This window comes from Diadema antillarum, unplaced genomic scaffold (genome assembly GCF_040938485.1).
Source record: "Diadema antillarum isolate AM-2024a unplaced genomic scaffold, OU_Dant_1.0 seq00000486_RagTag, whole genome shotgun sequence".
Classification (NCBI taxonomy): Eukaryota; Metazoa; Echinodermata; class Echinoidea; order Diadematoida; family Diadematidae; genus Diadema; species Diadema antillarum.
In genome coordinates this window covers 1,569,665-1,582,965 of record NW_027271449.1, presented here as the reverse complement: position 1 = coordinate 1,582,965, position 13,301 = coordinate 1,569,665, and the positions used below count along the sequence as shown (strand labels likewise).

General features: G+C 40.2%; 1 protein-coding gene across 1 annotated transcript; it reads left to right on the top strand.

Annotated features, from left to right (window-relative positions):
- Positions 1-5,262: 5,262 nt before the first annotated feature.
- LOC139733674 (adenosine receptor A2b-like) lies at positions 5,263-6,333 on the top strand. The gene has a single exon (XM_071644487.1). It carries the CDS (start codon positions 5,263-5,265, stop codon positions 6,331-6,333), a length of 1,071 nt encoding a protein of 356 aa, XP_071500588.1.
- The last annotated feature ends 6,968 nt before the right edge of the window (positions 6,334-13,301 follow it).

Below are 13,301 nucleotides of genomic sequence, written 5' to 3'. Positions count from 1 at the left end.
AGCCAGATCATCCTATATTTCGTCCAGAAAGGTTGGGAGATCTGTATAAATTTATTGTTAATGGGCATAACACATGACATTTTAGGACAAATATGAACCCAATGTACAAACACAATACACCGGCCATGTAACTAGCTATTTTCGTTCGATGTCTGTATAGCAAGGCAGCGAGAGTTTTCACTCTCTCTGAAATTCTTCTTCTTATTATGATTATGATAATCATTATCATTTTAGCTAGATTTGAACTTAACACGCTACTTAAACACCGTATAGGTTAATATTATTAAATGGCGGACTACATAATAATAACTATAATGCGTTGCCCGATTCTTTCCATGCGAAAAACAGTTCCAACGCCATCTATCGACAGTACGTTTTAATGCGAGATGTGCTATGCTGTTGACAATCAATCTATCAATCACTGTGGGCATACATGCGCGCGTAACAAATTTAGTGATGAAGAGTCATCATTGCATTTGCTACGCATCTTAAACTTGAATTTGCCGCATGCTTTTAGAAAAAAAAAATTTCTCTAACTAAATGATTTTTGTCCGTTATTAAGCGTCAAAATAAGTGAATGAATGAAATGAATGAATGAAGACTTTGCAAACAAATCATTTTTTTTCCCTTGGGAATGACGTGTCTGAACGTGACATTGATGCGAATTTAACTTTAGACCTCTCGGGCCATTAGTCTTATGATGGCATTGCTATAGCCAGCTATAAAGACAGTCTTGCATACCCATTGCACTGAAATAATCAGACATAATCACTGTGGTCTCATACAATAATCATTGTATCGGCTGCTAGAATGCATTCATAGACTCTATGGAGACAACGATTTTATTTGACAAACGCCCTCACACGAATACTGATATTTCAGCGTCTCGACAAAAATGACAAATGGAAATGCAAGCAAGTTAATCGCCAGTAAAACCGCAGCGCGCGGAGAGGTTTTGGGTTTGTTTTTTTTTTCTCCCCACACCCTCTCTATATCATTATGCGCATGCGTGTCAATATGGATACAGATTTGTGTGACTTAAGATAGTACGAAAGGGGTGTTTTTGACCTGTCAATGTTAGATGCTCCAGAAGATGACCACTTAAAACAAAAACTTTTCTTCAAGGAGAGGAGTTTTGACCAGTGTGAATAATATTATGCAGAATGGCAATTAAGAGCATGCATGGGTGATAGAAAAAAAAAGGACGAGTCAAGAGGTGAAGAGATAATGATAAAGAAAATGAAGAGAGAAAGAGAAAAAAGGAAAAGGAGAAGGAGGTGCAAAGACGGGGGGGGGGGGGATAAGAAAGAGAAAGGGTGCAAAGAACTATAAGTTGTATGAATGGCAAATAAACATGTTAAATGTTGTCACTCCAATCTTTTATTAAATGTTAAATTTAACACTCAAAATGTTGAACTAACATTTCCGGGCCCTGTTTTATGAAGAGTTATGGTTGATTATATTGTTGATTTCTATCATAAGTCTACAGTATGGCAGCCTGAGTGGTATAAGGGAATTTATAATCGATTATATCTTTTGATAAAACGGGGCCCAGGAATGGTAAATCTAACATTTTGAATGTTACATTTAGTATTAACACAAAGGCTGGAGGAGTGACAACGATAACAAACAAACATATCAGTTGGAGGGAGTAAATTTAATCGTGCTTGCGCAAACCCCTTTTTATCCATCAGCTCCTTTTTTCTTCTTTTTTTCACAAACACTTCACCGAAGTCGTCTGCTTTTCAGTGGCCTGGCGCGTGCTGTGTCCATCATAGCATCGTAATGGCCAGTTGCGTAGAGCCTTTATGACCCCTCTACAGGAAATTCGGAGGGCTGAAATGGGCGTTTTCACTTTTCTGGGCACCATTTTTCACTCTGGCCCTTACTGTTATTGCTATATATCACAGGAGCGTTGTTTGTTTTGCGGGTGGAAATGGATTGATTTCACGTTTCCATCCACGGCAACCATCTATTACTTGAAATTGGACGGGTCAGTGCACGGTGACTCAGTTGACTTATCTAATGACCTGAACAAGTAAATTATCACCGATGAGATGAGAATGTCCTTGCAGGTGTTAAGGGCACGGGAAAAGAAACGAACGTCCTTAGCAACGTTAATCAACAAGGGAAGCTAATTCTTCAGGAGGCTATGTCATTATCATTATACTAACAATGTCATGTATTGAAAAGATGGTATAGTATTGGTCGAGGTGAGAATTCGGCTTTTAACCTTTTGTGAGATACTTAGAAACCACTTTACGAAGTGTTAAAAAAGCATACAATTCTAAGAGGAATTTACTGAAAATCGGTTTTTAAAATGGCTGAGATATCCAAAAATAGAGTAAAACAAAACGATCCTAATAAAAAGTGGTCCCACCTTTTATAAGGATCGTTTTGTTTTGGCTATCTCAGCCAATCAAAACCAATTTTCATCAAATAAAATTTGAATTCCTTCTAGCGGAATTATATGCCCTTTCATACTTTCATAAGACGTTTCTCATTTTCTAAAAACAACAACGACCAATCATCATAAAAAATGTTAGAAACTTCAAATCCCATCTAAACCGAAACTGTACCATCCCTTTAACGTAGGTCTACATCTGCAGAGGGACAAAATGTTAGTGAGATAAAATTTAATAATAGAAATTACGAAGCATGAACGTACAGAGCAAGATACGAACACATGACGTTCTGTTTTCTTTAAAACATCTGGGAATTTATAATCCATCGTACTTCACGATGCTCCCACTCTTTATTATTTAAAGTGATTTTCATATCGTTTACCTAAAGTGTCTAGACATCTAAAACAAAAGTGAAAATAGAGAGAAAGAACAGATGTGCATATTATGAGGTGTATGCTATGAACTTTATATTCATCTTAGTGTGGAGAAAATAAAGAAAGGAAACTAATAAAGAGGAGAGGGGATGGCGGGGGGGGGGGGTGTGAGAGAGGGATGGAGAGAGAGATGGAAATATGCATGTATCGGAATGAAAGCTTATTTTATCAATGTTCATGGCGTTGGGTGGATGTTTGAATTCGCCTTGGTACATCGATTCCCTATACAGTTATGCACGATGTTTACCGGTGTACATGTGCAGTATCTGTTTGCCATCCACCTGGCCGCCGTCCGGTCGGCTATCAGCTCTTGATCAGTAGCGTAGATTCATTCGCAGTTAAGGAAAAAGAGATACCAGATAGAGAAGCTGAACAATTCTCTCTTCTCACTTACAAATGGAAATTGATCATTGGATTGTTAATATAACATTACATTCAAATTCATGTCGTCAAGTGTGTATAAAGTAACTGACATGACTGCAACGAATGCAAAATATAAACATCAACATAAAAATTATGGAGCATTAGTAACTTCACAGGGAGGCGGAGCCTTATACGAAGCCAAGTCCTGTAACGTGTACCAAATGAATATCATATTAATTACAAAGATACAAACAGCAGCACACACAAAAATCATAGACACACAAACACATTAAACAAAAAAGTATATATATCATTATAATCTTATAATGAATATTTTCTACGATACATTTGTTCTAAAGATTGTCTGTCACTCAAATACTGCTTAAGATTTAAAAATCGTAAAAGTCTGACTCGATTTTATTTTCTCTGGTAACTCATTCCATATTTTCGGCCCATTATAAAATATTGACTTTCGAAAAGGACTTAATCTTACAAATGGCAAGTGATAATTTAAAAAGTTTCTTGTTACACATGTATGCACCTCATGCAGTTAATGTGCAGCTACAAAGCACGATAAACGTTGATATTATTCATGAGGGAGCCTACGGATGACATTCAGAAGATTCAACCTCGAAATTACACAAGTGGAGGAGATTAGTTATTACAAAGAGTGTATCCTTCACGCTGGAATATACAATAAACTTTTATAAGACAACAACTGCAACAACAATAACGAAATGAAGACAGAAACAAAACATATGAAAGACTTTAGGTTTTAGTTTGGAGTAGATACCTAGGGTCGTTATCCACCTCTGGATAAACATAAAATGCAAATGGAAATAATACGAAAAAAAAAAGAATTGATGCTGCGGCATTATGCAAACACACACACACACCACTTGACACACACACACGTACAGACTCAATGAAGGTGTGTGCGCACAAATATCCGAACAGAGTGAGTGAGAAAGGGGAGAGAGAGGGAGAAAGGGAGAGAGAGGAGTCGAAACCTACCATGGAATTGATTAATTACTTGTATATCATTTCTGTAAACTCTTCGCACATTGCCCTCTCTGGGTAGCACCAAACGAGCTAATTTGATATCACTGTACCGTCATGCACTCTGCGCTTGACCACTGGTATGGCAAATACACTTTGTCTCCTGTCAAAACTCGTCAATCAAAAGATTTCACGTAAATTGCGCTGCAGGTGAGAGTGTGCGGTTTCGTGGATTTCGCGCGCTTTCGCCCACTCTCCCGCGCGAAATCGAGTTCATCAGTGCGTTCACAAGGCATCACACGAACAAGTCGCGAAAGGCTGGCGTTGAAGTTTAACCGTTATAGTATTGTTTCTTTTGTTGCATTGGATCGTGTTTGTGCAGTGTGACAGGTGAAGCATGGATTTGCCCACCCGATTCTTGAATGCTACAGGAAAATGGCGGAAGTGTACTAGCAGAATACCCATCCTCGATAATAATATGTTCATATCTACCGAAGAAACGGACTTACAACAAAATGCAAACTTTTGAAGGTTGAATCTTTTTTTCTGAGGGTTGGGCTTTCCTTGTCGGTGTGTGGTATTCTGCAATTTATGAGATTCGTGTTGTCCAAAACAAAACAAAACAAAACCTGCTCCCAAGATTTCTGAACAATGAGCCTAATCATTCGGAAGGAGGAATCATTTCATCTCGACTATCGCCAATGCCTGGCTATGGGGCGCCCTGCAGTGTGGATACGAAATTGTGATTTCAAAAGATTGTCAGTTGTGAAGTGAAACATTCCGTTTGATGATATTTTATAAATTGCAGTGCTGGAGTTGACCGACGATCAGTTTGAAAGGTTGCACAGTTTGGCTGACAGTAAGTGCTCCTCTGCTACAATTCTACAGCCCAGTTTTACTTCAGTATTATCGCCACCTATATAATAGTATTGCAACTGATTAACAAATTGTCCTACATCGACGTGAATGAATTGAATATACATTAGTACTAGGAGGCTTTTCAATATTGCAAGAACATTTACCAGAACCGAATGACGGAAATGGCAGCTATTTCTCTAGAAATGACGACAGAGCACTCAGTCACCGTGGTGACGCCGAGACCTCTGCGATGCATAGGGTCCACGTGTCTGTCCCAAGGCCAGATCATCGCATTCCTCATCTGCGACATCCTCCTCGCTATCGTCATCCTCACGGGCAACGTCCTAGTCATCTCCAGCGTCATCCGCACGCCGGCGTTGCAGACGAAGAATAACGTTTTACTCGCGAGTTTGGCTCTTGCCGACTTCATGATGGCGGCGATATGTATCCCACTCGACATCGTCGCCGCGCTGGGTTTCAAGCCCGACATCTCCGCCTATACGTGCCTATCGTTGAGTGCCCTCATCGGCAGCATGGTATTCGTGACCGTCTTCCATATATGCGCCATTGCCTTCGACCGCTATCTGGCCATTACGTCGCCGCTGACGTACCACCAGACGATGACCAAACTGCGAGTCGCAGCTCTTATCGCCTTTGTGTGGCTACTCACGCTCGTCTTGGGCGGCGTTACCTTTATCCGGAATAACACGAGCCAGTTCCAAACGAGTTGCGATCTTCTCTACATCCAGGCCAAGGAGTACCGCATGTCCGTGGTCGTCATCTGCATCATCACGCCTTTCACCCTCATGTCCTTCATGTACTACCGCATCTTCATCGTGGCCCGTAGTCATCGACGTCGCATTGCCGCACTCGAGCGCTTGACGGAGTCGAACCCGATGGCGAGGGACCATAATTTCTCCAGGATGAAGCGAGACCTGAAGGCGGCGATGACGCTCATCCTCGTTTTCGGGGTCTTCATCTTCGGATGGACACCGGCGACGTTCATGACGGCCATCGACTTCTTCATACCGGACATTCGTATCGACGAAATCTACGTCTATGAGCTGATGTGCTTCAAGATAGCCTTCTCGAACAGTGCGATGAATCCGATGATATACGCAGCCAGAAACGAGGAGTTTCGACAGGCTTTCGTCCGTCAGCTGTCCGTGATTTTCAGGTGCAGGTCCTGGGAGCGATTCACGAGAGACCGATCGAGAACAGAGGCGTGGAGCCACAAAAGATCCGTGTCCACTCTTTCATCTGCCCTGTCCTAAACGATTTTCCTTCATCTGCATAGTTCTGTGCTGACGTCATGACAGTATGCCATTGCTGTTATTTTCCACCTCTTCGACGTCCTCTTCGACGATGGTTATTGATGCACAGAAAGATTCTTGTTCTGAGTTGTGATGAACGCCAAATATCCTTCCACAGCAAAACACTGTCGATGTCAGTAACTTTGCTAAACTGTGTGTTATTTAGCGAGCAAGACATTTGCTATTGCATTTGATGATTTCTAATCTAATCTTTATTACTACCGCAAGTCTATATGAAGGTATCTGAAGTTTGTAACGTCAATAATTATGAATATTGTACGCTGATAATTATCATGAAACATGGACAATGTCAACCATTTTCAATGTCTTGATTGCAGTCAGAATGTACTAACCAATCTTGGACGATGCAGTGTATCGAGTCTTTCATTATCATTATCATTAACGCACGGAGGGCTCTTTGCTACTCCAGTAACTCGGCTGGCGCCGTTTTTATTAAAAGTGTGTGTGATGGGTGCAGTTTTAGATTTCTGGTACCACTTTCGGGTTGCATCAGGTGGCAAGCAAGCAAGCAAGCAAAAAAAAAGGGGGGCCTTTGGTGGCAATTTTTGATATAGGGGTCATTCGGCTTAAAAGCAAAAACAACAACAACAACAAAGCTTCACAGTAAAAAAGATGTACTATGTAGTGACAACCTTGCTGCTTTTACCCAGATGGAAAGAGTTTTACTAGCCTTTTGCAAAGACAGTTAGCAATAATTTGTGAACTCGCACACGACGATCGGAGCGAGCTACGCTTGCCGTAACTGTGCACGTCTACAAATTATTACGAGCTGCCTTTGCACAAGGCTACAGTTCTACAAATACGAAGTCTCAGTCGATGGTTTATTCCGCAATATTAAAGTACTGAGCACTACCGGGTTTCAGTAAATTGGATAAAATAGTTTCTAATGATATCAAATTTGAAATACCCAGCAGGGTTATCAATTACTATAGCAACTCATTCGGCAACGGTTTATGGCTGATTACAATGCGCGCATGAATGAATTATCACTACATTTTGTTATTTGGCACTGTAATACATTAACACACCAGTCGTAACTGTTTCATCATTAATGACACATACCATGATGTCTACTTTTTCAATGCATTGCTGTTATGTACTTGCCTATCATGATAAATGAGTTCCTGATATTTGGAACGAGAAAAAAAAATGGTTAACAAACCACGAATGCCGTAGACTGTTCAATCCAGAGGCGAACCCATTTTTCACAGGTAACATTGGAATCTGGTTTCTCAGTTTTTCCGATGGGAGATGCCTCACTGCTGTTTGTCGATGACTGAGGGACCTCATTTATTTTTGAACACCCCTCTTGTGAAGTTGGAGCTCCCTGTTCAGGATTAAGAGGTGTTTGTGTCAAGAGGGCGAAATACTGCAAATACCGTATGTCAAAAAAAAATACAACGGGACCCTCCGCAATGATAACTTCAAAAATAGTGAATCAATCCAAATGCAATTTCAGGGTAAGAAACTATAACACAGTGCCCACATCTTACAAAAAAAAAACAACCCAAAACATTCAATTTGCTTCAGTGGTCAAGGAGAAATGACGAATTTTGTAGAGCATTGTCAGGAATCTCTTCCCTCCAAGTTCTGTCTATTGTTTTCACACAAAAGAGCATCCTAGTGCTAAACTTGGAAGGATCAGACTCATGACATGCTTTACAATAATCCACATTTCTATGTGAACGCTTAACCAAATTGAATGGGGTTTTCTGCAAAATAGAGCTAAGATGTTATATTTTAAGACCCTGAAGTATTGGGTGTTATCAATGCGAAAATCTGATTGTAATTTTGGGGACATACTGTAGTTGCCATGAATGCTCTGGTAAAATGATCAGATGTATTTTGCAAAGAGACCAAAATACAAAATGTTTTAATGAGTAAACTCAAGCATCTGTCAATGTCTGTGGACAGGAAGTCGTCATCTTTATGTAACATCATAAGCATAACCTCTCTGCGACTGAGAATGTATATTTTTAGCTGAACATGGAACATACAAAAGAGAGTAACTTGATGTTGCTTACGATGTATAGAACCCGTGGAAGATCTGAAATTACAGATAAAAAGTTACAATTCACTTCTGGAGAAGTAGGAAGTCTGAGGCTCTATAGAACTTTATCGTTCCGCGATCATTCACGATTACGCATGAAATTACAGGCATATACATTTAGTATTTAATTTTCTCTATAATGTACGCATGCAAGATATTGTTATGCACTAGTACTTTGTAATAACGTTTATGGCGATGTATGTAACTCGTATCACTTCAATTCAAGTACTACACACCACAGAACTGTTGCCAAACCGAAACGACTGAGAAGAGAACAATCTTTTTATTAAAGTTTTCATGATTATTTTGCCCTACGTTGTATATCCATTCTACTGTACAGTGAAGAATTTTGCACAGATTAAACATATGTCATTACGACAACGTCATATGAGCTTCATCAGTTCAGTGATTTATTGCAACCGTGGTTTGGGACTGCGAAATTAAACAATTTGTGCGTGAGAGAAACCTTCAAAATTGCAGAATGAACCAAAGCCCCGCAAGCTATACATTTCAGAAAATCAAGGTAACCTGTGTACGGAATAAGTTTAATCATGATTTTTAATCATCTTTTAAAGAAGACTTAATAAATAGAATAATATACATATAATATATATATATATATATATATATATGAATATGATCATGTTTTTTTACGTAAAAAGTAAAAGATAATTATCTTTATGTTCTATAGAGCAACATATAGGAATATACCGATGTCTGGAGCCAATCACACACGTACAGTATGCTTGCTCCCTTCGTCAGGAGGAGGGTGAGTGGTCGAAGGTTGTAGACTATTAAACAGGAGATTCTGGGTTCGAACCCATGCCTGGTATGGTGAGACACGCACCCTGGACAGGAAATTTCATTCGCGACGTCCCTCTCGTTAACACCACGGGCTTGTGATGGGCTTCTGGCAGAGCAGTAGGCCTATATAGCAGTACCAGCGCAGAAGAGGACTCTATCTTGTCAGATAGGACCACATTTTTCTTCTGCTTCGTCTTTCCCCTATTCCTCTCCTTCTTCTTCTCCTTTTTCTTATTGTCATTATTATCATCATTATCACTAATACTGTTAATTTCGACCAAGTTACCGGTCTTTTTCAACACACACACACACACACACACACACACACACACACACACACACACACACACATATATATATATATATATATATATATATATATGTGTGTGTGTGTGTGTATGTGTGTGTGTGTAGGCTTCTCTCATTTCAGCAAGGATAAAGATACTGAAAACACTGTTTAGGATTTTCGCTCACGTCATTATGTTAGTAATAAAGATTGTCGTTTGAATTGAATGTGCAAACATAACGCAAACACCAGAAGGTGTCATTATGATCGTCATAAAGGAGAGAAAGAATCCCTACCTTCCCCATCCCCTTTCTCTCTCTCTCTCTCTCTCTCTCTCTCTCCCTCCCTCCCTTCAACTTTTTTTTTAGTACAGCTGGGGTTACAATATTATACGTCTGTCAGAGTTATGAGCGCACTTCGATTATAAAATGTAGAGCGGTGTATGAGGTGTGTAAATCACCACTACAAATCTCTGACTCACTCCACCCGTCTTATATTCTATATAAAGATATCAATATAAAGATATATTATCTATCTCTAAAATGAAATATTTCATTCTTGAATCTCTTATCACTATCGCATTGCGTATTTTATGTGCAAATAAAACGTAGACAACGATTTGCTAAAACAACAACAACCAAAAAAAAATCCAATAGCGAGAGGGCCATAAGTTGTTATATACCACCATAGATTGTTATGTTCTCCCATTGAAGAACGTTTTCATATATTATTATATCTTGACGCCGAACGATGAAATCCGTTGGCTCATTAAAGTTTCCGTCATAAAATGAATGTACATTCTTATCAGAGAATCCATAAAGCCGTTGAGTAACCCATAAAATATGACAGAAGATGACGTTTGGTGTTGAGAACAGACATCCGGGAGCTTATGACTCAATGGACGTTTAGTATTGGGACTTGGAACCCGCCCTTCATATGATATTTCGAAACATTCGGATGGAATATGCTATATATACCCCCACCCGCTAGTCACTGTGTGCAAATAGAATGCAACTGTGTAGTGAATTAAGGAGCGATCAGGCAATCTGAGATGAGTGCGTTGCCAAGCGCACGTAGAATCGATCGTTTTATTTTATGATGTGGACAACGTGAGCTATGCTTTTAGATAATCATAGTTTATTCCACATTGTATGCGTACAGGCTAGACTATTAAAGTCAGTTATTTTCACACTGTAGATGCCACAAAGGAAATGATTGAATATCGCCCTTGTCGGAATATTTAATGATCAGTATATTAATGTAATTACATCGCCCGTCACGCAGAAATTAGCACGAACAAATGGCTTACAAGCTATGTACAGCATACCAATATTGTTCGACCATGCAGGTGTATATTGCCTAGGGGTAAGTATAGCATTCTTGTGGGCCCCGTTTAAAGGGGAATAAAGCGTGCAAATCTGTTATCATTGCAGATAACATCAATGGCGCTTTAAATGTACCATAGTATCAACAGAAAATTGCAAATATTCACATTGATTGAACTGACTGGTTGTTGCCTAACCGCTAACGTGAAAACGTCTTTGGCTATAAGTAGGACCTTACTATTATGAATGAATGAATGAATGAATGAAGTATTGAAAACTGTCATTAAATTATTATGAGATTACATGGGCAAGAGAATGTTCACAGACCAAAGTAGATTTCATTTCATTTTCATTTCATTTCATTTCATTTTATTGTTTCTGTTTGGTACAAATAATCAACTATGATCACTTTCAGAAATATACATATGGTTCATAATTCATAGTTGACTTTGCACATGAAAGGTAAGCAAATCATTGTGACAGAGAACGGAGACATAATAAAAGAAAAAAAAGTCAAGGTACCATACACGAGGATCCCCAGTAAGCCGAGCTCAATATCGGGGCCTCTTGCACAAATAAACAGATAAACAGTTTTAATCAGCATCGACTTACTTAGCTACAACAAAACAAACTATTTCACAAAACAAAACATACTAGTATACGGTCATGTACAGGGGCCGCGGAACGTTTTTCAGCGTGGGGGTGGGGGGGGGGGGTGTGCTGGGGCTGCGGGACCGGGGGGGTGTCAAGGTCAAGCCCCCCCCCCCCCCCCCCTTACACTCACCGGCGTAGCCAGGATATGATCTTGGGGCGGTTACTATGCGAGGGAGCGAAGCGACCGAGCCCGAGCGAGCGGAGCGAGCGAGAGGGAGAGGGTTTGGGAGGGGGTGTCCCCCCTCCCACGGTGAGAACTTTTTGCATTTTTATGTTGTAAATGGTGCAATTTGATGCATGTTTTATCGACTTGAAACGACCCAATTGTTTAAGGTAGCAGGATATTTTGATATGGATTATCATTGAACAATTTGCCTATAAAGTGGTAGCACTTGAATAAACGTCTTGCATTAATTCTTACAATTAATTTCATAAACGCTGTCTGTTTAAGCAATCAAACAGAAAAGGCATGCACACGAGGGTGTACATAAGGGATATTTCTCCTCCCACACTAAGGTGATTTTACGTTTTCAGACCTGAAATTCAGCGATCTGGTGCAAACTTTTGGTGCAATATGCTTGGAATTTTTCTAGCCCCCCCCCCCCCAAAAAAAAAAAATGATGAAAATAATTAGGTTTTTTTTTTTTTAAGGGAAGTGTTAATAGCAAAATCACGACATTCAGCTCTTATTCCGCATGTGCATCATCTGTGTGTATTGTGTGTATATACAAAGTCTAACGAGATAGAGGGGGATGGTGTGGGAGGGGGATGCTCCCTCCCGCTCGACGGAGCTTTTGCGTTTTAAAAATTGAAATAAAGCGATCTGAAGCACACTTTTTGTGGGAAATTCGGAAATTGTCATTCCCCAAAGTGTACTAAGTCTATAGAGGGGACCAATCAATGGGAGGGTAGCAAGATACCCCTCCCATACTCAGTATTCGAGGGAGCTTTTTGTTTTCATTTTTAGAACTAAAATTCAACAATCTGGCGCACACTTCTGGTGGAATATCTGGAAATTTGTCTATCAGAGAAGTGCAAGTCTGTGGAAGGAGACGTAGCAGGATGATGTGGGAGGGGATCCCCTCCTACATGAGGGAGATTCTGTATTTTCGGATCGCAGTTAAACGTTTTGGTGCACACATTTTGTGGCATATATTTGGAGAATTCAAAGTGTAGCCATAGTCTACTTGTATGCACGGGGGGGGGGGGGGGGGGCAAACAGGGAGAAAGCGTGGGAGAGTGCTATTCCCACCCTTCCCGTACGAGGGAGCTTTTGCCTTTTTAAAGTTGAAATTGAGATATCTCGTATATGCATGTTGATGGAATATTTGGGAAATTAACAAAAAAAAAATATGATCGGGGAACTGAGAGAGGAAAGGGTTGATTAAAAGGGGATATTCCCCTTGTACATGAGGGAACTATTGATTTTTCGGAATGTAAGAGATAAGTCTTATGCACTCAGAATTATTCAGAATCTTAGGGGGGCGACCGCCCCCATCGCCCCCTCCCCCCTTTTGCTACGTCTCGTCGGTGCTTAGAAGGGAACTTTATGTAAGGGCGGAATCTCTACAAAGTCAAATTCATGGGTGTTGTGTTTTTTCCCCGATTTCCCCCTTTATTTTTTCTTTCTTTCTTTCTTTCTTTTTTCACGAACCAAAAGAGTGGGGGAGGGGGCTGCAGCCCCCCAGCCCCCGGTTCCGCGGCCCCTGATGTACACAGGTGATGCGAAGAAAGAAAAACAAAGGAGAAGGGGATAGCGATAATGAAAGATGGTGAGAAAGAACAGGAG

Bases quoted from the DNA above. Each gene is read 5' to 3' on its own strand.
- LOC139733674 (XM_071644487.1), top strand. From the start codon at position 5,263: ATGACGACAGAGCACTCAGTCACCGTGGTGACGCCGAGACCTCTGCGA.